Source organism: Apodemus sylvaticus, chromosome 15 (assembly GCF_947179515.1).
Source record: "Apodemus sylvaticus chromosome 15, mApoSyl1.1, whole genome shotgun sequence".
NCBI classification, from domain to species: Eukaryota; Metazoa; Chordata; class Mammalia; order Rodentia; family Muridae; genus Apodemus; species Apodemus sylvaticus.
The window spans coordinates 38,972,720-39,000,447 of NC_067486.1; the positions used below are offsets into that span (position 1 = coordinate 38,972,720).

The 27,728-nt window shown below is 36.7% G+C and overlaps 1 protein-coding gene across 1 annotated transcript in view; it reads left to right on the plus strand.

The window, feature by feature from the left end:
• Epha6 (EPH receptor A6) overlaps positions 1–27,728 on the plus strand; it is a 993,878-nt gene that overhangs the window by 361,578 nt on the left and 604,572 nt on the right. The window contains exon 4 of the mRNA XM_052158907.1: positions 25,416–25,571. Within this exon, the coding sequence (XP_052014867.1) occupies positions 25,416–25,571 (156 nt within the window). The remainder of the gene's footprint in view (positions 1–25,415; positions 25,572–27,728) is intronic.

The following is a 27,728-nucleotide window of genomic DNA, read 5'->3' on the forward strand; positions in this document are numbered from 1 at the left end:
GAGTCTAAATGACTTCAAGGTGTATGATTTACCTACCTGTGAGGTCCAGCTGAAGTTCTACCATCTTAAAATATAAGAAATAGTTTCATAAAAATGCTATTGCCATATAAATCCCTTCATAATGTATAAATAATAAGAGTGTGGGATGTAACAAAGACAGAGTGGCTAAGAGATGCTTCTTAACTCATAACCATCGAGGGCAATACAAAAGGAGCAGGAAGGCTAGCTTTAGTGTAACAAGATCAACCAGTGACAGGAGTTAGAGGCCAGATCTCATAGAAATAATCATCAGGCTGTTCAAAGAGTTTGAATTTATTTCCACATGTTTTGTAAGTAACTTGACGACTTATGCGGATCGTCTAGAGTCCCTTTAAAAATATTTACTTACATATTCAAAACATTTTGTCAACAGGATATATAAGGTAGTGAGGGTCAGACAGAAAAAATATTATTGAAAGTATTGATTTCAGAAAGGATGATAGCTGAGTATAGTATGAATGCATATAATCCTAGACCTTAGATCTGCAGTGGTAATAAGATCATAGGTCAGAGTTATCCTGGGCTACATAAAATGTCATCTCACTAAAATAGAAAGTGAGTGGGAGATATGGCCTTGACTTCTCATGTTTTTATAAAAATTATAACAATATATTATATATATTATATATAATATACTGGCTATCTAGGGCAAAGTTAAGAAAGTATATAAGAGTTTAATGCTAATATATATATATATATGTATATATATATATATACAATGTTATATATGTATTATATGTAATATATATATAAAATAATGTTAATATGTATTGTTTATTACGGTGAAGATTTGCTCTAAAACAATGTGTATTATATATTTGTATCAGTGATTTGACAAATATCTGGCAAAAAGCAATTTAAGGAAGATAGGGTTTGCTTCACATTATAATGCCAGGAAGTACACCATCATGGTAGTGAGTGACAATGTATGGCACTGACAGTGGCTGTGCATACTGTCTCGTATCCAGTTAAGGAGAAGAAAGTGACATCTGATGATGTGCAGTTAACTTTTTCTTTTTATTCCTTCTGCTAGTTAAGATATTTCTACCAACCTCGGTGAGCCTAATCTAGATCATCCCTCACAGAAGGCTCAGGATTGAGTCCATGATTATCTAAGATTCAGTCTAGCTGGGGATATAAATCATCACCATGGATGTTCCATTAAACTCTAGCTTCTCTGCGCCACAAACACTATGTTTACTTCTGGTTATGATGCTTCAAGGGTAAGAACAGAGCAGGGAAAGGTCCAGCAAACAGTAATGAATTAGTCATATAGAGATCTTTGAAATGATCATAATGTAGGGATGATTAAGAAGTACAGGTTTAGTAGGAAATGCTGAGGTTTGAATCACAGTCTGCTGCTAGTGCAGGCTTAAATTATGAGAACTATGTTTTACTAAGTATTGTCTTCTCATTTATAAAATAGAAGTGATGAGGAGATTAACTTTATAGTCACTAATGAGCTTAAAATCCAAAAAACCATTAGTATCCCTTTAGAAAAATCACATGAAGTTTATACAGTTATAGATTCAAAATATATTTCATTAAATATCTGTAAATTTTAAACTTTAAAAATATAAAGTTTTGAAATGAAAAAAATTTACATGAAAAGCAGTAACTTAATCAAGGTATACTTTGACAATATTCATGCCTCAATATCCTTTCTCTTTTCTTCTTCTTTCCCAGTTTTCACAAGTTTCCTTCTGTTTTCATGTCATAATGTGTATACACATTAGATATACACAGTTTTATGTATCTATATAAAATCTAGGCACTACATTTGTCTTTCATGGTCTGGCTTATTTTGCTTAATGTGATAACTTTAAGTTGTACACATTTTCCTGCTTAAAACATTTAACTCTTCATAGCTAGACAAAATTAAAACTCCATAGTGTATATTTCCATATGTTCTTGATCCATTTATCAGTGGTGGACACTTAGGCTGGTTCCATAACTTGGCAATTTTGAACGATGTCACAATACACAGATATGCAGAAATGTTTATTTCCTATTCAGTCTTGGTCTTATCAGTATTTTCCAAGAGGTGCTACAGATCATCAATACAAACATTTTGTTTTCAGTTTTCTGAGAGCTTACATGCTGATGTTCATGGTAAATGATTAAGCCCCACCAGTTTTGTATAAGGACTTTTTCTCCCAGCCATTCACCACTATTTGTTTTATATGCTAGTTATTCTTATTGACTCAAGGTGTTAAACATTACGCTTATAAATATATGTGGATTATTTTTAAATGTATTCTATTTCTTTCTATAATTGCATTTTTCATTTTTGTAAAAATTTCACATCTTAGTACTGTAATATGTCGTTTCCACTCCTCACTCTACCTGCTTCAACTCTCCCCATGTCCATCCCTACATTCATGCACTCTCTGCATTTAATTCTTTCTCCACCCCACCTCTCTCTCTCTCTCTCTCTCTCTCTCTCTCTCTCTCTCTCTCTCTCTCTCTCTCTCTCCCCCTCTCGTGCACACGTGTGCGCACGCGCACACACACACACACACACACACACACATTTGTCCATATTTGTATATTGACATATATCTTTGTCTCTATGTGTCTGTGCATTACTGAGTCCATGTGTTGCTGATAAAATTCTACAGAAAAAACCACTATTATCATTTTCCTATACCAAAATAATTTAAAACTGCATGTATTTTTAAGAGCTGTCCATTAATTTCATTAGCCAATTTATAATTGAGTTGTTTGGTTTGAGACTCTTTCTTTCTTTTTTTTTTTTCTTTTGGTTTGTTTGATTGTTTTTTGTTGTTGTTGTTGTGTTTTTTGTTTTGTTTTTTATAAAGTATATATATATATATGTATATATATATGTATATAAAAGATATTTTATAAGAAATACTAGATATTTTCTTTATTTGCATTTCAAATGTTATCCCCTTCCTTGTTTCCCCTCAAAAACCCCCATCCCATCCCCCCCCCTGCTCACTAACCTGCCCACTCCTGCTTCCCTGTCCTGGCATTCCCCTACACTGGGGCAATGAGCCTTCACAGGACCAAGGACCTCTCCTCTTATTGATGTCTGACAAGGTCATCCTCTCCTACATATGTTGCAAAAGTCTTCCCATGTGTATTCTTTGGTTGGTGGTTTAGTCTCTGGGAGCTCTTAATATTGTTAGTTCATATTGTTGTTCCTCCTATGGGGTTGAAAACCCCTTCAGCTCCTTGGGTCCTTTCTCTAGCTCCTTCCTTGGGGACCCTGTGCTCAGTCCAATAGTCCATGCTGAGAGCATTCACCTCTGTATTTGTCAGACTCTGGCACAACCTCTCAGGAGACAGCTTTGTTAGGCTCCTGCCAGCAAGCAATTGTTGGCATCTACAATAGTGTCTGGATTTGGTACCTGTATATGGGATGGATCCCCAGGTAGGGCAGCGTTCCTTCAGTCTTTACTCCATACTTTTTCTCTGTATCTCTTCCCATGGGTATTTTGTTCCCCCTTTTAAGGACACTTTGGTCTTCCTTCTTGAGCTTTATGAATTTTATGAGCTTTGTGAATTATATCTTGGCTAGTCCAAGCTACTGGGCTAATATCCACTTATCAGTGAGTATATACCATGTGTGTTCTTTAGTGATTGGGTTACCTCACTCAGGATGATATTTTCTAATCCTATCTATTTGCATAATAATTTCATGGATCATTGTTATTTATAGCTGAGTAATGCTCTGTTGTGTAAATGTACATTTTCTGTATACATTCCTCTGTTGAGGGACATCTGGGTTCTTTCGAGCTTCTGACTATGATAAATAGGCTGCTATGAACATAGTGGAGCATGTGTCCTTACTACATGTTGGAGCATCTTCTGGGTATATGCCCAGGGGTGTTATAGCTGGGTTCTCAGGTAATAGTGTCCAATTTTCTGAGGAACCACCAAACTAATTTCCAGAGTGGTTGTACCAGCTTGCAATTCTACCAGCAGTGGAGGAGTGTTCTTCTTTCTCCACATAGTCTCCAGCATCTGCTGTCTCCTGAGTTTTTGATCTTAGTCATTCTGACTGGTGTGAAGTGGAGTCTCAGGGATGTTTTGGTTTGTGTTTCCCTGAAGACTAAGGATCTTGAACCTATCTTTTAGATGCTTCTCAGCCATTCCATATTCCTCAGTTGAGAATTATTTGTTTAGCTCCGTACCCCATTTTTAATAGGGTTATTTGGCTCTCTGGAGTCTATCTTTTTTAATTCTTTGTATATATTGGATATTAGCCCTCTATTGGATGTAGGATTGGTAAAGATCTCTACCCAATCTGCTGGTTGCCATTTTGTCCTACTGACAGTGTCCTTTGCCTTACAGAAGCTTTGCAATTTTATATTCTTATTTTTTAAATTTTATTTAATAGTGCCTTTGAGTGTGTATGGGGTTGTATGTGTGTACTTGAATGGTGTGTCTTACTGCTGCATATGTGTGGAGGTCAGAGGGAAACTGGGTGGGGCCAGTTCTCTCCTACATTGATATATGTTCTAGGATTTGAAACCAGGATATCAGGCTTGTGTAACAAACACCATTACCCATTGAGTCATTGTACTGGCTGGTTCTGTGTGTCAACTTGACACGAGCTAGAGTTATCACAAGGAAAGGGACTTTGGTTGGGAAAATGCCTCCATGAGATCCAGCTGTGGGGTATTTTCTCAATTAGTGTTCAAGGGGGAAGGGCCCCTTGTGGGTGGTACCATCTCTGGGCTGGTATTCTTGGGTTCTATAAGAGAGCAGGCTGAGCAAGCCTGTAAGAAACATCCCTCCATGGCCTGTGCATCAGCTCCTGCTTCCTGACCTGCTTGAGTTCCAGTCCTGACTTCCTTTGGTGATCAACAGCAATGTGGAAGGTATAAGCTGAATAAACCCTTTCTTCCCCAACTTGCTTCTTGGTCATGATGTTTCTGCAGGAATAGACTGACTATGACACTCATCTCACAAGACCCTGTTTTTATTTTTTTCTGGGTTTTTTAAAAAATATATTCCATATATAAAACCTCTGTACCATGAATAGATAACTTCATTCTTTTGTCAGTATCTTTTCCAAATTATTTCCTTTGCCATATGGAATATCTTAATTTTATGCAGTTTCATTTACAAATTCTCTGTAATATATCCTGAACCATTAGCGCTCTTTTCAGAAAGCACGTAGCTGTGTGCACATCCTGAAGTGCTTAGCTGGCAGTTATGGTTTTTGATTGGTTGAGAAACATCATGCCAAGCCCCCCCCCCCCCCCCCGGCTCTCAGTCACCACTCTTTAGATGATTAACAACTTATTCTTCTCCCTTGTCTGTGCTTTCTGTTTCACATGCCTTTAATAAATTATTAAACTCTCTGAACCTATCCATATAATAGAAACCATCCATTATCTGAATAGCCCCCCCTTAGAATATTATGTTCTCCCTTATCTGAATAGCTCTGTGTTCTTTAGTTCAGAATATGAGCATACCTGAACAATTTTTCTGAAACTATCAAAAACAATCTTCTTTTTCTTTCTTAATCGATTGAAAGTTTCACATATACATGTTATGTGTTTCCAACAAGTTTACCTCCAATTTTCTTCCTCAAATGATTTTCCTATGACTATGCTATACTAATTTCATGTTCTCTCTGTCTCTGTCTCGCTGTGTGTGCACCTGTCTCTCTATGTGTGTCTCTCTGTCTCTGTGTGTCTCTGTCTCTGTCCTCCCCCCTCTCATTAAAGAACAATTATATTACCACACAACAGAGACTGCTTTTGAGAAACTGAAAGTAGGAGTACAGGCTGTTACTACTTAGGAGCCTTTTTCTGATACTTTTATTCCAAGAAAAATTGGAATATTCATGGTTCAGGGTTCAAAGCAAGAAGAGAGAAGTAATGACAAACTCAAGAGTAGTTTTCTACACTTTCACTAGATGTGCTCAGAGGACACAGAAAGTCGTGAAACATGATGGGAGCTGTTTACATAGTATCTCTAAATGAGCTAAGCCAAGGGAAGGAAACATCTTACCTGTGGCATTTCTCCCAGGGCAATGAACAAAGATCTAAAGGATAATGAAGAAAAGTCTGTATGATGTGCAGGATACACATTACATTATTCCCTCCCTTCCTTTCCCTGATCCAATGCCTTCCAGGTCCTATGTTCTTGCTCTCACTTAAACTCATAGCCTTTTAAAATGTATAGTTGCATATATATGTTCAAACACACATAAGAAAAACCTACTGTGTCGTTTAGAGTTACTTATGTGGATAGGATTACTAGATATATAATAAATAGCATTTAGTATTAGATAACCAATTAGAGGCTTTATACATGAGATGATTAATTCTCTCTCTCAGTAGTCCTCCCTAGTTGCCTGTAGTCCTTTGTCCAGAGTTCGGTCTCCACAAGATTTCCCTTTTCCACAATAGTATTCCTAATTGTATTATCATTTCTCAGATCTTACTTGGGCAGCCATATTGTTACAATATCTCTGCCATTCTGGTAGAAACAATCTCATAGCAGACCTTTTGTTTGTTGTTTTCTTTATTTGTTACACCTTTCCATCACTGTCCCAAGATCCTCTGGGAGCTTTAGTTGTTTTGTAGATGTATTATATACCATGCTGGGTACTCCTTAATCAGTTGTTACCTGAATTTTTTTTTTATCAGTTGTAGTCTTCTCTGAAGATCTCTGCAGAAAGAGGACTGCCTTGTATGGCCTCAGTAGGAGTGGTTGCTCTTTTTTTTTTTTATTCGATATAATTTTATTTACATTTCAAATGATTTTCCCTTTTCTGGACCCCCACTCCCCAAAATCACATAAGCCCCCTTCCCTCCCCCTGTTCTCCCACCCACCCCTTCCCACTTCCCTGTTCTGGTTTTGCCCTATACTGCTACACTGAGTCTTTCCAGATCAAGGGGCCACTCCTCCATTCTTCTTGTACCTCATTTGATGTGTGGATTATGTTTTGGGTATTCCAGGTTTCTAGGCTAATATCCACTTATTAGTAAGTGCATACCATGATTGATCTTTTGAGACTGGGTTACCTCACTTAGTATGATGTTCTCCAGCTCCATCCATTTGCCTAAGAATTTCATGAATTCATTGTTTCTAATGACTGAATAGTACTCCATTGTGTATATATACCACATTTTTTGCATCCACTCTTCTGTTGAGGGATACCTGGGTTCTTTCCAGCTTCTGGCAATTATAAATTGGGCTGCTATGAACATAGTGGAGCATGTATCCTTATTACATGCTGGGGAATCCTCTGGGCATATGCCCAGGAGTGGTATATCAGGATCTTTCAGAAGTGACATGCCCAGTTTTCTGAGGAACCGCCAGACTGATTTCCAGAGTGGTTGTACCAATTTGCAACCCCACCAGCAGTGGAGGAATGTTCCTCTTTCTCCACATCCTCACCAACACCTGCTGTCTCCTGAATTTTTAATCTTAGCCATTCTGACTGGTGTAAGGTGAAATCTCAGGGTTTTTTTGATTTGCATTTCCCTAATGACTAACGAAGTTGAGCATTTTTTAAGATGCTTCTCTGCCATCCGAAGTTCTTTAGGTGAAAATTCTTTATTTAACTCTGTACCCCATTTTTATTAGGGTTATTTGGTTTTCTGGGGTCTAACTTCTTGAGTTCTTTGTATATATTGCATATTAGCTCTCTATCTGATGTAGGGTTGGTGAAGATCTTTTCCGAAGAATGTGAATTGATCCATCCTTGTAACCTTGTACTAAGCTCAACTCCAAATGGATCAAGGACCTACACATAAAGCCAGACACTCTGAAGCTAATAGAAAGAAAACTGGGGAAGACCATTGAGGACATTGGTACAGGGGGAAAGTTCCTGAACAGAATACCAATAGTGTATGCTCTAAGATCAAGAATTGACAGATGGTACCTCATAAAATAACAAAGTTTCTGTAAGGCAAAGGATACCATCAAAAGGACAAATTGGCAACCAACAAATTGGAGTGGTTGCTCTTAATCCTGTGGAAATTTGATGTCCCAGGAAAGAGGGATGCTGGTGAGGGTGAGGTGGGAGTGGGTGGGCAATGGGGAAATACTCTCTCTGAGGCAGGGTAGGGTGGGGTGAAGAACTTGGGGTGGGGGAATGGGAAGAAGGTCAATTTTGAAATGTAAATACATAAAATAATTTAATTAAAAAAGATCTCTGCTGCAAAGAGAAACATGTTTGATGAGAGATGAGTGTTATAGTTAGTATCTGTGGGTATAAAGATGAGTATTCAGAATGAACTTAAAAATTATGCTGGTTGAGTAAAATGGTGGATATAAGTTCTCCTCCAAATTCCAAGACCTCATTGACCCCAGTCAGTTTGCTGTTTCTATTTCCATGTGTGCTTTCTCTCCTGCTGAGCAGACCTTAAGTTTAGGACTTACACAGCTGTTGGTTACCAGCAAGATACAAAAGAACTTGTGCACATTAAGGCCTCTACTGCCATGCTGCCCCTTGTTGTGTATTGAAGACTCTACATATGGAAATGACTATTATTATTTACCTACTTTAGCAGCTTGCATAGTACATTCTGGTACTCAGAGAGAAGACTTTCAGGTTTAATTCAAATCATGTAATTCCTATGTCCAAAGTATACAGTTATTTTAGTAATAGTTCCTTACTTTCTGTCTCTGCACTGACTTGGGTATCTCTTGGATTCCTGTGACCAAACACTTGTAAGATGGTTTCTAATGCCTGTTAATTCATTTATTTTAGTCTGCAGCTCTTTAAAGGGGCATTTCCATTCCAGGTGTCTTTGGCTACAGATCAAACAGAAAGTTCTCAAAAGAAGAAAGAAAAAAATGGCTAAGATTCAAAATATGTTCATCATTAGTCCAATGACTAGGGAAATGCAAGTCCAAACTTGAAGCTTTCACTTTATCCTGATCAGACTGTATAAGATCAACAAGACAATTGACACCAGTGCTGAAGAGGAAACATGGGGAAGGAAAACATCATCACTGTTTTTTGAGTTGCAAACTAGAACAGCTATTTTGGAAATCAGTGTCTATTAAGTTCAATATAACTCTACCACATGACCCAACTATATCACCCCTTTATATAGGAACAAAGGACTTTACATCTTGCTCCAGGGGTACTGACTAGGAAATATTCATTGCCCCATGTGCACAAGAGCTAGGAAAGATAAGCAACATTAATGTTCTTCAGTTGATAAATAAATAATGAAAGCACAGTGCATACATATAATAGAATCTTACTCAGCTGTAAAGAAATCTGAAATCAATTAATTTGGAGGCAAATGGATAGACCTAGAAAAAGATCATATTGAATGAGGTAACCCTGTCCTGGTAGGACAAACTCTGCATGTTCTCTCTTATCTGTGGTTCCTGTCTTCAATTTGTCTGGTGTTAGTATGTAACCTAAAGTGACTGGAGAAACCAGGAAAGGAAAAAAGTGACTATGGGTATGAGGGGGTGGAGTAAAAGTGAGGAAACTTTAACTGAGGACAGAGGTGAGCATAGAAAGATAGAGAGGAGGGAGAGAAAAATAACTGGGAGAACGTTTTAAAAAGTAATGAAATGTTATTTTATATATGTAAAATTATATAGTATATATATATATATATATATATAAAATGGAATTCTGAAAACCATACTCTTTTTAGTCATCTTGAATGGATCTTGTTTCTACTGGTAGCTTTTAATTTTTTTTAATTGAATACATTCTTCATTTACATTTCAAATGTAAATGAAGAATATATTCCTAGTCTCACCCCTGCGTCCCAGAAATGCCCTAACCCATCCTCCCTCTGCCTGTCTCTATGAGGATGTTCTTCCACCCAACCCACTCCCACCTACCCTTCCTTGATTTCCCTACACTGGGGCATCTATAAAACCTTCAGAGGACCAAGGACCTCTCCTCCCATTGATTCCCAACAAGGCACTTCCCTGTTACAAATGCAGCTGGAGCTATGAATACCCCTTGATTGATGGCTTAGTCCCTGGGAGCACTGGGGGGGGGGTGAGTATTGGTTGGTTAATACTGTCCTTCATCCCACGAGGCTGCAAACCCCTTCAGCTCTCTTACTCCTCTCTCTAATTCCTCCATTGGGAACCCCGTGCTCAGTCCAATGGTTGGCTGCTAGCAGCTGACTCTGTATTTGTGAGGCTCTGGCAGGGCCTCTCAGGAGACAGCTATATATTTTATCCAAGTTGACATTCTCTCTGCTTCAGGAAATGTGCAGTCATTTTCATTTTAACATATGTTTTGCTTATTCTACTCAGTCTCTCTTTACATTAAATCATTCAGTAGAAAGCTACACATCTACATTGAAATGCCATTTTGAAGAACTTTACTTCATATTAATGCACTTCTTCTTGAAACTCAGGCACTTATTTCCACAATATTCATGAGTTACCTGTAGATCTAGTATAGTCTTTTAATTTCAAGTTTATACTTTTTACTCCTTAGAAATTAGTTCTCATACAAGCGCTCTCACATTCTTGATGTATGAATAATAACAGTGATTGATTATACATTTACAAAGGTACTCTATTTTAGAACAATAAAATATCATATTTGAAATTTTCATATCCATTAAATAGTTCTTGAAACAGTATGATTATTAAAATAATTATCCAATTCAAAAATGTATATGTCTAAAATTACATATACATCCATGTAGAAATATATAGTCAAACCTGGGGTGAATATATTCCTCACTTTTTTGTTTGAAACAAATGTTCGAAAATTGCAGTTTCCAACATGAAAATATATATTGCAATATCTTTAAAATTAGCCATCTTTTGGATGCAGTGGATATGGCGATTGTTATAGAAACTGTAATGTTAATTTCATTTCATTTTTACAGATGTCCTTTCCCTTTACAACTGTCACAGAAGAATGTAATTGATTAAGAGTGACAGGATAATTTTTTAATATCAGAATACACTAAAGAACACTAATTTATTCAGTTATTGATTTAGCAAATATTTACTCACAACTAATATGTGTTCTAAGTATATTTTCATGAAAGAAGCATCTCAGCTAGATATGATGGCAAGCTCCTGTAGTCACAGTATGTGGGAGGTAGATACAGGAGAATCTCGGGAGTTTAGGACCATCCTGGGTTATAGATGGATTTTGAAGCTAGCAACACGATACCTGTCACATCAATACAAAAAAAAAAATAGTTTTCACAATGCCTCACAAGCTCATGCTGAAATGGACCCAACAGGTACTCAGATAGACAGACATGATAGGATATACATATATTTCCAGGATTTAGGAAGCAAAAACAGGAAGGCTGGAGAAGTTGAATGCTACCAAAAGAAACATGGTGAAAGTCTTATCTCAAATTGTTATTTTAAAACCACTGAAACATTTTCTTAAAAAACCAAGTCTCTGAGTACTGAGAGCTTTTGCAGTGTGCTGTCAGAAGAGGGGCGAGGCAAACAAGCAGAACATATTGATAATGCAGTCTCTTTGGCCCAATAACTTATTTACCACACCAACCACATGTAAATTGGCTGGCCCAATTTAATGCCACTAAATATGTGAATAAATAAAATGATGTAATTAATGGTTTTAGGAATTACAAAAATGATGTCCGCTAAAACCTCCTATACTGTACTTAACATATTTATTCATGTATAGACATGTATAATAGTATTTACACAAAGTTTCGATTGTGTGTTTCTTCTAATTGTAATTTAAATTGAGAGTTCTATATAAGAAACTGTCTCTATGTTTGCCATTTTTTCCAAGTATATTATTATAGGTTCATGAAATGTTATAGCTGACTGTAAAGAATAGACACTGCTTACCATGAAAATTGAATTTTCCAACTACCAGCTCACAGATGATTTGACTGAGTAACACCTAGTCACTGAGAACTTCAGGTTGGAGTCAACATTGTTTATATGGAAAGGCTCTGTCAGAGGAAGCCTATGAGACAAGCTGGGAGAACATATTCTCATCAGATACTGCACATCTGTAAAATCAGCACATCCTGGCTTTTGCTGATTACACAGCCGCAGAAAGCAACTGCAAGTAATGGACCTTCCAAGTCCTGTCAGTCTGCCATTGCAGCACATAGCATTTTACCTTGAATATGCCCTTGCGGCCTGAGCCCCCCTCACAGCCAAACCATGCTGGATCGATACAGACACGTTACTTGAACTGGATAGAAAATTCTATGCTAGTTTATTTTAAATTTATGTTTAGACAACTTTCCAGTGAAATGTAGATCAGAGTTTATGTAAGTTCTTTCGTATGTTACTAGTAAGCTTGTTCATATGATACCCTTTAGAACTCCGGGACTTATTCATTCATCATCTCTGTGAACACGAGCATCTATTAGGGTCTTCATCTTCACATTTACTAAATGGAGATACTAATATATCACTGAGCCTCTTAAGACTTAAATAGGATATTATCTGTAAAAAAGAAATCAACATTGAGAACTAAAAGGATAATACAATGTGGTTATTATCTAAATTTGGTACTTAAAAAATCTGGGTAAAAATTAAAGTTCAAAATTAAATAATATTTATAGTAGTGCTTGGCACTTTTGCCAACATAAATGCCTAAGATTCCTGTCAAATTGTATAATGGATTCTGGGCTTGTTGTTAAAACAGCAAAGGTATAATGCCAAGCTTCAGTGAAGTGACAGAGTATGTGACCCTCAGAGCAGAGTAGAGAGGGTTTTGTTAAAATTTTCAGTCAATTCCATGATGAATCTGTTCGCCAAATTCCAAATTCAGAGATAACTGTCTTGCTGAAAATAAGGCAATACACAAGATAATTTAATCAGGATCTTGGAATGTAGCTTTTTATTAGACTGAATAAATATATAGTAGTTTTGCTTTATACCCAAAAATTATGGCTATGAGAATACAGACAAATAAGATAAGAACTTACCTGCCCATTAAATTCCACAAAAATGTATATATTATAAAAGTTACTTATAACTTAAATATCATAATTAGTTGTTCTTTAGAAATTATAGCTTGCTCATTACTTCCCCTGAAAAACACAATATATACACTTTCCACACACATTAAACCACTGAGGTACCTTAGGATAAAAGTTCATATCATGTATTGAGATGACTTTAGACCTGAAGCATCTAACTCTCTCACCATATGGCTTTGTAAGTTGTTCAGATGGTTCTTAAAGCTCTCCCCCAAGGCTAACAGCACAGAATCACACAAACCATTTATTTTTACTCATAAGCCTGTAATTTTGGCAATGTGCAGCAAAATGGCCAGTCTCTGTACCATGAAATACCACCTTTAGTTCTAGATTCAGGGCTGAAGAGTCCACATTCCAAAGGCCATATGCTCGACTAGCAAATAGTTGTCTGGAGGCTCAACTGGAGCCTAGAGTCATCCATGCATTGCAAGGTTCTCTACATAAAAGCTTACACTCTGCCCTATCATTCTAGGTACTCTTCAGAAGCATCCAAGAGAATCAACTGGATTCTACTACTGTGTACTTTTATGACCTACCTAGGTAGTCACATACAACCACTTCTACTATCCTCCTAAACATGCCACAATTAAAAAAAGGATTATAGAAAACTCCTTGGTAAGGATTTCACAACAGTGGGGTATAACAAACACAACTGAGCCAGTCTGGGAAAACACAGTACTTAATAGCACTTAACTGATCAGTTTTCTTCATACCACATTTAAAATCTTTACAGCCTCTACTGAGATATGTACTAACTGTTCCTTTTTTCATGTTCTGTTTGTGCTACAAAATCAACATGCCATAGAATGGATTACTTAAACAAGAAAAAATTTTGTCAGAGTTCAGGAGGCTGAGAAGTAATAATTTTAGGTGCTAGCATATATGGTGGCTGGTCTGACTCTCTTAGTTTCCTGCTCGTGGGTATCTTCTTAATGTCTCCTCTCAGGATTGAGTTGGCAGATCGGGTCCCATTACTCCTGAGGGCACTAAGTCCATCAGTGAGAACACAATACTAACAACTTCATTACCATGAGAAGCCTCCCATAAAAGAATTTAGAGAACATACTGATCTTTGTACCATGGCAACTGTTTTCAACAATAAGAAAACATGCATCCAAAAAATGTTGCTTGTCTTGAAAACAGTTATAAAATAAATATTATATCTTAATAAACTAAAACACAAAATGAAACAAAAACCAAAAATTAAACCCCCAAAATCCTGTACGCTGCCAAATTGAAAAAACAAAAGAAATGGATAGTTTTCTCAGTAGACACCATTTAAATTTAAATCAAGTTAAATCAAGACCAGATAAACAATTTAAATAAACATATATGAAAGATTCAGTCATTAAAATATCTCTCTCAAAAAAAGGAAAAAAGAAGCCAAAGGCATTTGGTTTTTGCACAGGCGTCTACCAGATTTTCCAAAAAAAAGTTAATGCCAATTCCCCTCAAACTATTCCACAAAATAAAAACAGATGAAACTTTGCCCAATTCAGTTTATGCGACCACAGTCGCTGTGATATCCCAACCGTATAAAAACCAACCAAAAGAGAGTTAGAGACCACTTTCCTTTATGAGCATAGCTGCAAAAATACTCAATAAAATACTTTGAAAGAAGGAGGAGGAGGAGGGGAAGGAGGAGGAGGAGGATGACGACAACGATGACAACTCAAGACTAGTCATTTAAAGACTAAATATTTTGTGTAATTAATTTCTAATATAACGACAAAACACATTGTGTATAATGTACTTATTAATGGCAACTTATCTAAGTATCTGTTTCAGTGACACCTAATTTGTCTTGTAAGTTTTTTTTGTCTAAGTCTTTTTTTTATTTTTTTATTGATATATATTTTTTATTTACATGTCTTGTAAGTTTTAAAACAAAATAATATTAAGGAAAAACTCAGGATATGGTTTCAGTATATAGTTGTTATTCTCTTTTTAATCTAAATGTTGGGTTCAGGGTAGAAAATGAGAAAACTCCCTTTACATACAGAAGCTTAAAAATGGAATCTTTATGTTCTGGGCACTCTGATAGTCAGCCAGTTCAGATTTACAACATTTTTAAATGATGGTAATATAAAGCGAGTGATGAACTGGGGAGAGCTGCATTGTTATTCAATTGTAATTTGACATTATGTGCTAAGCAAAGGAGTACCCATTGGATACTGGGTAATACACAGCATTCCTGGCTTCAAGGTCATTAATTCATTCTCCTAGATATTTCATCCAGAATTCAGAGTGATATGGAGACAGTGGAGTGGGTCAGTTACATTTAGTTACTTAGGGCATAACAGGGAATTACTTATATATATTTTTTATAACTTATGCACCTTGGTTTAGATAACAGCAATTTCTATATTCCCTACTAGTTAACAGATAATTAAGAAAACATTTAGAGAACTGGGATGGGTGTTAATTCCAAGGCCTGGGAACATGAACTTGTTTGACTCTACAAGATGGAAAAGTTGTTCTTGAGATGGCTGGACTCAGACAACTGTTTATAACAGCTGTTCAGCTATATGGAAGTCTCCAGCTCCCCTAGGGCCCGGGACCTTAAACGTAGTTGCTCTCTATGATTAAATGGAATCTAATTAAATGGAAAATTAAAAGTTAGTACTTAGAATAAGTTTCTTTTTCCTATTCTCAACAAATTTTAAAATCTCATCACTGACTGGTGTACTGATGTGTTTTACATACACAGCAGATTGTGTATATATATATATATATATATATATATATATATATATATATATATATGTAAATATATATAAAGTCTTAATATACATATATATATATATGTGTGTGTGTATATAAAGACTTAAACCAAGAAGTTAATGAAATGAGTCCTGGGATTGCTTTTCTTAGACCCTCCTATTCTATGTTCCCCCAACAATATTCCTGAGTCCAGTAGTCTTTTTTCTTAAAATCCTATGCCTGGCTGTGGATTTATAACATCTACTCTGTAGATTCCCTCTGCAACCAGAATCTCTGGCCAAGTGAGAGGAACACAGAACATCTTAGTTTCTTTTGTTGTTGTGATATATATATATATATAATGACAAATGCAACTTATAGAAGGAAGGATTGACTCAGACTTAGAGTTCAAGTACAGGTCTATTACTATCATGGTGCACATGTCACAGCAGAAAAGGTAAGAGGCAGCTGGCTTCAATGCATCCATGGAAGCCGGAAGTTGGAAGAGATGAAGCCGGAAGCAGGGAGAAATAATTGCTAATGCTCAGCTTGTACAGGCAGGGAGATTTTCATAGTCTCAGCATTAGGAATTTGTATATCTACTCCCAAATAGAATGGACAGGGTTGTGCTGAATATCCTTCTGTGGCCTGTTGTGTGTGACCACATGTACAGTTTATTCAGATGAGTGTATTGGGGGTAGGTAGTGAAATTCTATGTGTGAAGAGTTAATAATAACCTCAAATGGCATTAACCTTCTACCTGGCTCACTGATAAATGTGTCAGTTTAGCTAGCTAACTGGCCCGCTGGCACCTGGGAATCTTTTTGTTTCCTCTGCTCATTTTGTCATAGGATGTTAGGATCACAGATGTGCAATACTGGGTCCAGGTTTACTGGGTTCTAGGGGCTCGCCTCAGGTTCTCATGATTATATGAGCACACTAACCTCTGAGCGATTTCTATAACCCATAACACCATGACAGATTGTTTGTGCATGTGTTTGTGTGTGTGTGAGAGTGTGTGTGTGTGTGTGTGTGTGTGTGTGTTCCTTATCTTTATAAAAATAAGAAAGGGCTAAGTTAATATTTTTAAGAATCCATATTATTACTATTTACAGATTAATACAGAATAACTTTAAGAATTTTCTTTATCATGTATAGAATTTTTGTGAAGAAACAAATATTTACTTCATCTTAATTTTTTATTTGATTTACATATTTTAGTATTATTTTCTGTCTTCTCAACTTCCATGACATTGCAATTCAGTTCTCACAACTGTACAACAGGTTTCAAGTAAGTGACATGACATTGCCTTTGGTAATTCAGAAGTCTTTTACATGAAGATATTCTAAGAAATGACTCAGGTCACATATTTTACTGCTAAGTTATTCCACTTTATATAAGCTTACAAAGTAATTTACTATCAGTCCCTATCACAAAATACAACTAAAAATTTCATCAGATGGTGAGAACTACACAGACTGATAGGCTACCTGGAATTTCTAGTGGCTTTTGTCTTTCAGTTATTCTAACAGCCATTGATATCAATGCTTGCAGTCTACCTAATATAATTTTAAAACTAAGTATACATAAAGCATATTGTGCATTTCTTGATTTTTTTTCTGCTAGCAGAGGTATCATTTCAGCTTGTGTGCTTTTCTATATGTGACTGAGTCCTCTGTGCTGCAAATTCTTGACTTTATTGTTCTGAAAACAGTGGAATTTCAAATGCTTAAATTTGTATTTATTATTTAATTAATTATTTATTTACATTTTAGACTTTGCCTCCCATCCTGGTCCTCCTCCCACAATTTAGCATCCCATTCTGCCTCCATTTTGCCTCTGAGAGGGTGCTCTCACCCCCAGCATCCCCCTTTCCTGGGGTCACAAGTCTCTACAGGATGGGGCCCATCTTCTCTCACTGAGGCTAGACAAGGCAGTACTCTGCAATATATGTGGCAGGGGCCAGGGGCCAACCCATGTATGCCCCCTGGCTGGTAGCTAAGTCTCCCTGACCTCCCAGGGGTCCAGCTAGTTGGGAATGCAGATCTTTCTATGGGGTTGCCCTCCACGTCAACTCCTTCATTCTTTTCCCTAATTCCTCCATAGTGGTCCCAGATTTCAGTCCAATGTTTGGGAGTAAGCATCTGTTGCAGTCAGCTGCTTCTAGCACTTCTCAGAGAATAGCCATGCTAGTCTCCTGTCTGTAAGCACATCATAGCTTCAGTAGTAGTGTCAGGCTTTGATTACTCCTCCCCCGACACACCCCTATGAGAGGGAACACAAGTTGGGCGGGTCACTAGACAGCCTTTCCTTCTCCATTTTTGTCCCTGCAGTTCTTTTAGACAAGAGCTATTCTGGGTCAGAAATTTTGACCCAGATGGGCTTGTAACCCTGTCTCTCCACTTGGGGCCCTGTCCATTTACTGGAGGTGGTTTCTTCAAGTTCCCACTCCCCACTGTTGGTCATTTCAGCTAAGATCATCCCTATGGAGTGTTGGGAGACTTTCATCCAAGATCTCTGAGACTTTCTAGAGGATACCCGCATCCCTGGCCCCTGAAAGCTGCAAATTTCCATTCATTTTGCTGGTTCTCTGGACTTCTCTCCTGTTTCACCCCCTCCATACCTGATCCTGCTCCCCCTTTCCCCTCACCCTCCCCTCTCCCACCCAGGTCCCTTTGCCTCCAATGATTATTTTATTTCTCCTTCTATGTGAGATTCATAAATCCTTACTTGGGTCTTCCTTCTTATTAAATTTCTTAATGTTGGTGAGTTGTACCTTGAGTATTCTGTCCTTTGGGGCTAATAGCTACTTATTAGTGAGTACATACATGCATGTCCTTTTGGGTCTAGGTTACTTCACTCAGGATGATATTTTCTAGATCCATCCATTTGCCTGCAAAATTCACAATGTCCTCATTTTTAATAGCTTAATAGTATTCCATTGTGTAAATGAACATTTCTGTATCCATTCTTAGGGTGAGGGACAAGTGGATTGCTTCCAACTTCTGGCTATTAAAAACAAGGCTTCTATGAATGTAGTAGAACACCTGTCTTTGTGGTCTGGTAGGGCATCTGTTAGGTATATGCCCAAGAGTGGTACAGATGGGTTTTCAGATAGAACTATTTCCAATTTTCTGAGCAACTGCCAGATTGCTTGTACCAGTTTGCAATCCCACCAGTCCTTCCTTTTCCACATCCTTGCCAAAATGTGCTGTCACTTGAGTGATCTTAGCCATTCTGATTGATGTAAAATGGAATCTCAGGTTTGTTTTGATTTGCATTTCCCTGATAACTAAGGATGTTGAACATTTCTTTAAGGGCTTCTTGGCCATTCAAATTTCTTCTGTTGAGAATTCTGTTTAGCTCTGTTCTTCATTTTTAATTGTGTTATTTGGGGTATTTTTTTTTTTTGGAGGTTAACTTCTTGAGTTCTTTATATTCTTTGAATATTAGCCCTCTATCAAATGTAGGGTAAGGGAAGATTTTTTTCCCAGTTGGTAGATTGTTGTTTTGTCCAATTGCCTATGCCCTTTGCCTTACAGAAGCTTTTCAGTTTCAAGACATTCCATTTATCAACTGTTGATTTTGGAGCCTGAGCCATTGGAGCTCTGTTTAGGAAATTTATGCCAATGAGTCCGAGGCTCTTTCCTGATTCTCTTATATTACATTCAGTATATCTGGTTTTATATGGAGGTCCTTGATCCAATTGCTTGCATAAATTCATGTAACACAAGTATTATGTGTCTGCATGGTCCTTGTGGATACCAAAATGGTGCATTAAATCATATTGGAGCTAGAGTTTCTAAGGGTTCAGAACCACCACATAGGTACTGCATGTAGAACCCAGATCCTCTGGAAGAACATCCAGTACTCTTAACTGCTGAGCCAGCTCTTCAGTCCTTCAGTGATTTTTAAGAAAACTATACTGCACTTCATTGACTACATTAGTGTTAGTGATAACTCCATCACTATACCCACACTATTCTTTTTTTTCTTTTTTTCTTTTTTTTATTCGATATATTTTTTATTTACATTTCAAATGATTTCCCCTTTTCTAACCCCCTACTCCCCGAAAGTCCTGCAAAGCACACTGGCTGTTCTTCTGGAGGATCTGGGTTTGATTAAAGCACCTACACTGCAGTTTACAATGATCTGTAAATCCAATCTGACATTCACTTCTGGTATTCCTGGGCACTGCAAACACATAGTGCAGAGATTTACCAGCAGGTAGAACACCATATGCATAAAAATAATGGTTAAAATTTAATGAGAAATAAATACCTAAGTTTTGAGTAACCAAGTTAAGTAGAATAACCATCCCAATTAAAGGTCAAAGATCATGAGATATATTTAAAAGTATCATGTGAATAAATCAACAGATGCAAGACCAAAAATGTGCTGCCCATAGAAAACAAACTTTAAAACTGAAAACACAGATTAAAAATAAGATGTAGAGAAATTGGAGTCGCTGTATTAGAGTCAGTATAACAGCCGTTGTAGTTTTCACCTGTAATTTATTAAAAGTAGATTTTTTATTGAGTATCTTCTTCATTTATATTGCCAATGGTAAAACCTTTCCCAATTTCTCCCCTCCCAAAAGCCCCCTCACCAACGATTCCCTACCCCTCCTCCCGCCCCCTGCTTCCATGTATATGCCCCTCTACCCAACACTCCCATCTCTTCCCCAACCCCTCCCCCCCATCTGTTTCCCTTTGTTGGGGCCTCTGTTGAGCCTTTACCTGAACAAAGACCACTCCTCCCACTGATGCCCAAAAAGGCATTCCTCTGCCACATTTTTGGCTGAAACCATGTATTCCCCTTGGTTGATGGTTCAGTCCCTGGGAGTCTTGGGGTATCTGGGTGTCCAAAGTCATTGTTCTTCCCATGGGGCTATATACCCCTTCAGCTCCTCTGGACCACTCTCCAGATCCTTTGTTGGGGACTCCAAGCTCAGTCCAATAGTTGGTTGCTAGTTTCTGCCTCTGGATTTGTAAGGCTCAAGCAGGGCCCCTCTGGAGACAGCCATGGCATGCTCCTTTTGGTACACATAAAAGCAGATATTTTGTGTAGCTTTTATATGGCGGTTGTACCTCAATAAAGTGGTAAGGAGATGTGATATATGTAAAGCACGGCAAGAACTCTAAAACCCTTGCATCAGTGAAAGTCAACACTGTGTAGATGTTCAACAAACTGGAGAGGAATATAAATGCTAGTCTGTTATTGCAGAGGTTTTTTCATTGTTAAACTTTACTCACAATACACAATATAATATACACTTTAGAACCTGTACACAAAAAGCCTACATCAAGTGTATCATATGTTTATATAATCATTAAAATGTGTAAATGTTTTCTTCGTTTTTGTCTGTACTGAATTACACAGAAGGTCAGATACAGGCACACAGAAACCATTTTCCATTTTCTGCTGTACAAAGCACAGCACTACAGTCATACCAGGTGTTTAGAAATGCAACTGCAATGACTTGGGAGAAAATTTGAGCTGGCAGAAATCAGAGGCAGACATCCCTGAGATTAATGCATCAGGTCAAGGCGTAGATTTAAAAACCAGATTCCCATGATTCTGAATGGAAGCTACAGTGGGTACAATAATCGAATGCAATGAGGATTTAAACTGTAGGTCCATATCTAAATAACTTCTTCCCTCAAAGAGAAGTAAAAGAACGGAAACAACCACATCAGAAAACATTAACATTCCTACAATATTTCATAAAGGATTGACATATGGCTGGAAGATATTCATACCTGTGCTGCCGGCAATCTTCAAGCTGTTTTGCTTATTTTGTTCATTGGAAGTAAGAAATGCACATCTTATAAATAGGAAACAGGACAAGATAGGAAAAGCCAAAAAGTATTTATAAGAAAGCAGTTGCAGAGTTCTCAAGGTAAAGATACTGCTATTTCATTTCAAGCACAACTACGAAGTTTAAACCACTAGCTGTATATAGGTCATTCCTTCAGTTTCTGTAATTAAAGTAATCTTATAACAAGTACTAATAAATTTATTATTTATACCATTCATTTTTTAAAAATATGAAAATTATCAAGAGAAGATACCATCAAGGTGATACTCATCTCTGTCTTGTCAAAGTAAATGAACCTTCAGTTCATAAATGTGATAACATAATTTTAATCATTTATGACACAATCTGAAGTTATGTAGTCTATGACACCAATGTATGCTATGCAAGGAAAGGTAGTTACTTAGGATAGCATGTTTCCATTATCTTTAATATGAGAAATATTTGTAAACACACAAATACACACATGTATGTATATGTAAATAATATAAGCATACACTTCAAATAGTAAACAGGGAAGTAGATGTACTGAGAAAACATAATTTCAAATGGGATTTTTTTCATTATCTTATTTTTGTTCTACTTTGTACCTTATTATGTTTTATTTTATTATCTTATTTTACTTTGTGTTTTGAATTTTGAGACAGGATCTCATTATGCAAGCCTGGCCTTGCTATGCCACCAAACATAATTTTGTACTTCTGATCCTCTTATCCACATGTCTCAAGTACTGATATTACAGGTGTGGGCTGACATCATGGCTGGTTTAGAGGGTGCCAAGTATGGGACCCAGGGTTTCCCGTTTCCTGGTGAAGCACTCTACCAACTGAGATACATCCCAGGTGTTGGTTTCATTTCTTTACATTCACCCCCCCCCCCATTAGTCAAGGTCCTCTAGAGTCACAGAATTTATGAAGTGTCTCTACTGGAATTGTAATGACTTACAGTCTGTCATCCAGCTAACCCAACAATGGGCAGCTATGGATGGGAAGCCCAAGAATCTAGTAGTTGCTCAGTCCCACGAGGCTAGTTGTTTAAGCTGGATTTCTGTAGAAGTAGGTTCCAACAGATGTTTTGGCAAATAAGTGCAAGCAGTTGGAAGAAGAATGAATCTTCTTCCAATGTCCTCATGTAGGCCTCTAGCAGAAGGTGTAGATCAGATTAAAGGTGTGTACCAGAATTCCTGGAACTAAATCTTGCTTTGTCTCAGGCTGACCTTGAACTCAGAGATCTGCTTGACTCAGTCTCCTGGAGTTAAAGGTTTATACTACCTTGCCTTGCACTCAGATTTTCATGGCCACTATGCCTCAAGATCTCCGTGTCAAGATCCAGGGCAGAAACTTGTTTTCCAGCTTCAAGATCTGGATCATAGGTGTACCATCCATATCTGAATTGTAGTTCATTCTAGATGTAATCAAGTTAACAAACAAAAGTAGCCATCACACCCCTAATTTATTTTGCTATGTTAAAGCACTCATGCTTGATATTAGATAAATACATTTTAAAATAGCATATTCATACCACACTTATTAGATAGTACTTCAAAAAGAAAAAGGAAACCACTTTAAACATACTCTAACACAAGTAATGCTATGACCACAGCATATACCCAGTAGACATGCATGGTTCTCTACAGAAAATTAATTAGGACAGCAGCCTCTCTGTATATAGTTTTATTGATTGTGTGAATGTAAGTACCTATTATGAACAGGGATTGTGCCAACCTGCTCTTATGAAACCTACAGGGACCAAATATATATTTAACATAGGAAATATGTTGAAATGGCAGTAGATGTGTTGGGGAACTGGATCCATGAGTCCAGAAACACAAGTAACAGTTAATACAATGAGTGGGTCATAGTTTTATCATAAAGGATCATTGCCAACCCAGAGAAAGGCTAACAGCAGATAATTTGTTAAACAGAACCTGGGGAGTTCATAGAAATTAAAGATAACTCTCAATAGTCTCCCATCTATGTACCAAAAAAAATCTTTGAAGGCCTAATATTGCCTCACAGTCTTTTAGGCTGTGAATTTTAGCAGATGAAATAGACAGAAATCTCTGCTTGATAAAGCACACAATCTAGTGGGAGATGGTTTTTAAAACTAAATGTGTCAGATGTCAGATGTTGTTAAATCATTTAGAGGCACAGGAAAGCAAAGGGAAGCAGTATGGATTTCTGTGGCCGAGTAAAGCAGGATTGCAGTTTTGAAGAGGAATCCAGGAGGCCCTCAATTAGAGGGTGACATTTAAAGGAGCCTGACTACAAAAAGGGTGAGCATAAAGGAATCAGGCTGCCTGATAGCAGGTGGAAAAGGCACTTTGATGGGAACAACTTTGTGTAAGGGTTTTAGAAAGACACTGGTACCTTAGCCATTCACCTAGAAGAGGGTTGTTATGTTAATTTATTTACTTAAGAAAATAAATAAAAGATAATAATGCCTTAGCAGACATAAGTTAAAACAAGGCTACTTTTATGTAGTAAACAATATTTGTAAATTTTCAGTGGGTGATAAATATTGTAAAATAACAAAGTTCCCTGTGCCTTTAAAATAATATTTAAATATTTAAATAATTATTTGTTTGTTTTCAAATGCTAATGCCTCAATTACATATACATTTTTATATAAATTGACTTTTGTATTATATTTTAAGTTTTTAATAGATTAATAAATTCTTAACTTCTAAATAAGGTCAACTTTATAAATCAGTTTTGAAATTTTAAACATTTATTCTATACTAAAGTATTTTAAACTTTATAACTAAGCAAATATTTGAGTTAATGACCAACATCTGAGTTTTTAAGACAGTTAAGTTTAGAAATCATGTACTTTTTAAAAAATAAATGCAAGTGTCAGCAAATTAATTATATTTTATTGGCATACTGTCAAGTTCTCTTAATTGGTTACCTTTGTAACACTAGTGTGTTAGCATGTCAAGGAAGAGACATTGCTGACATGTTCTTTCTGTTCTACCATACATGTGATACTGATGTATGGTAGAAGTGGTGTGTGTGTGTGTGTGTGTGTGTGTGTGTGTGTGTGTGTGTGTGTCTGATCATAAGGACTGAATATAAGTCCTCGCTTATGTCAGCCAGGCAAGCATTAACATGGCTGACACTGAGCATCAATCTACCATGTGTTTCTTCACTTTTTAACTTCAAGACAAGGTTTTTCTAAGCTGCTCAGATTGGCCTTGAACTACTTCTGTAGTCTAGGTAGGCCTTGAACTTTCAGTTCTCTTGCTTTAACCTAAGTAGCTGTGATTAGAGACCTGCTCTAGCAGGCCTATCTGAATGCTGATTTCTCAATGGTAAGTCTACCTAGTGGAGTTAATAACTCTCTAACTGTGAATTACTTACTTGTTTACCAAAAAATATTATAAAGCTAAAACTTCAAAAACAATACACTTCTATCCTAGACAATAGGTTATTGAAGCACTATCATAATTGTTAAGGATGCACCTTAGGCAAAATATAAATCCTAAGTTACTTACAGATGGAGGTAAAAATGAATTGAGATATATTTTTGAATAGTGTGACTTAATGTTATTTAACATTATCACCCTAAAATGCACAAATTCACCTCTCTTTTGGCCAAGTATGGGTATCCTTACATACAGAATCCATATTGTTGTATGTGGATGCGAAAAGGATTGTGTATACATTTGCACCAGTATGTATACATTCCAAGTTAGCTTAGCTAAACTTCTAAAATTATAAGTGTTTTAATAATTGAATAACTAAATGGTTAATTTTATTTATCAATATGAGCATCTATATTAACTTTGCTGTGCATGTGTAAAATTGAATTCTGAAATGCAATTCAAAAAATTGAGTTCTGTAAGTTTGACTTAAAATATGTACAAAACAGAAAAACTCTAGTGAGGATAGCTAAAAAGAAATTGTTTTTCCTATTTACACAGCTTGCAGACCAGGATTCTATAAAGCATTTGCTGGGAACACAAAATGTTCCAAATGCCCTCCACACAGCTCAACCTACGTGGAAGCAACTTCAGTTTGTCACTGTGAAAAAGGTTACTTCCGGGCAGAGAAAGACCCACCTTCTATGGCATGTACTAGTAAGTCTACACACTTTGTATTTGAAAATTCCGGTTCAAATCTCCTTGTTCTCTGTGTTTTAAATTCTAAAAATATAAAAGTAAATGTGCAAAATTCTGTACTGATAAGGGTGTCTTGGATAATATGGAATAGTCTTTTTCATCAGGGTTCCTGTTCAGACAATTGCTAAGCATGTGAAATCTTTCCTTTTTGAAATATATAGATCCTTCCTCTGCAAACACCATACATATGGTGAGGCACTACAAATCTTCCCTAACTAAAATTTGTCTTGAAGAAATTAAAAACTTATAAATAAAATCCCCATTGTTTCCTTTCAACCAGTTTAAGGCATATTGTTGGAGAAATATTGGATTTATCACTTGAGGGAGAATCTAGATGAATTTGTAATTGAGGTTTTGTGCTTGGTTTTCCTTGACACCTGACTTTAAAGAAAAGTTCCTTTGAATTTGTACTACATGGCTCCCTCTCTCTCTCTCTCTCTCTCTCTCTCTCTCTCTCTCTCTCTCTCTCTCTCTCTCTCTCCTGTCTCTCTCACTTGCTAGCTCTCACTCTTGCTCTCCCTTTCATATACACACAGAGTACGATATTCAAATTAAAATAAATATGAAGGTAATTTGAATGAATGTACACAAAATTTTAATGATTTATTGCTTTCTATTACTTAAGAATATTGTAGCATCTATACATTTTAAAATTTAAAAATATTAATGTCTTACTAAGATAGGCAGAAATACAATATTAACTTATAAGTTTAAACTCTTTAGTTTCACAAACCAGTTCTAATAAACAACAACATGCCATTTTGGCGATTGATAGGTGCTGAAATGTTAAAACGAAAGTTTTATCATTCATAGAAACAATGATTAAATGTTTCAATTATATTTTTGCCTTAATTTAAAGTTTTACATTTTAAAACTTCATTGTATTTCATTCTTTGAGAATTTCACACAATAATTTAATTAAACATTATCATGTTCCCCCAATGGAGCCATTCCCCGCCCAGCTTTCCCTATGTGTCCCAACATATCTCCCTCTTATTGTGCTATTTTCTTTCCTCTTCCTCATTTTTCCTACCTTCCTTCCTTCTTTCATTTTTTTAAAAATAACCTACAATGTTCAATCAGTGTCACTGCCAACATGTATTTGGGGTAGGATCCATCCCTGAAATACTAGACAACTACCAATGGCAATAAGCTCAAAGAGGAACCAGTCGTTTTGATGCCATGGGGCTTGTGATTTTGCCAGTTTTGTAAGTACCTTGGGTCAGCTCTTATTTATTTTCTCTTTAGAATTTTGATATAGCATATTCAAATTTTATCATTAAAATGCCTCCTGTTCATTTTTCGCTCTAGTAATGTAAATACATTTAAAAGCATCCTTATTTGGCTGCAGCTTTGATTCACTTTGCATCACCTTTTTATTTCATTTAGACTTAGGATACCTGCCCTACTGTGTTTAATTAGTGTTCTACTACTTTACACACCTATGTTAAAAAAAAAAAAGAAAAGAAAAGCTTCTCCAAAGATCCTCATGTCCATTTGCATCAGAAACATCTTTGTCCTGCCCTTCACTCCATTTCCTTTTGTTACATACACATTCTTGAAACTATATCTGTCATGTCTCACTTTTCATACTTGTGTCTGGCAGATGCCATGACCTGTTTCTCAAGAAACAGAAAAATTCATTTCGACTTATTAGGTATAGTCAGTCAATCATTAAGGGAATTCAAGGCAGAAACACAAACAGTATTTCGATGCAGACACCATGGAGCAATGCTGTTTGTGGACTCTCTCCCCTGTCCTTACATAGCTATCTTCTATATATAGCCCAGGAACACCTGCATAGGGAATGGTGTCATCTACAGTAGGCTGGACTTTCCTTCCTCAATTAACAATCAAAATAATCCCCATCGACAAGTTCAAACAACAAGGTGATCTAGACAATTCCTCAAACTAGGTGTTCCTCTCCGATGGCTCTGAGCTATGTCAAGTTGAGAGAGTTAACAAGAGCATGACTTTCAGTCTGAAACATTACAATCACTTTTCACACTGTCCCTAACCTATCTTACGTTAGAACACTGATGGTTTCCTTTCTTCCTCTGTAAGATGCTGGCTTTCTTCACAGTGCTTATCTGCCTTTTCAGTATATTCTTACAT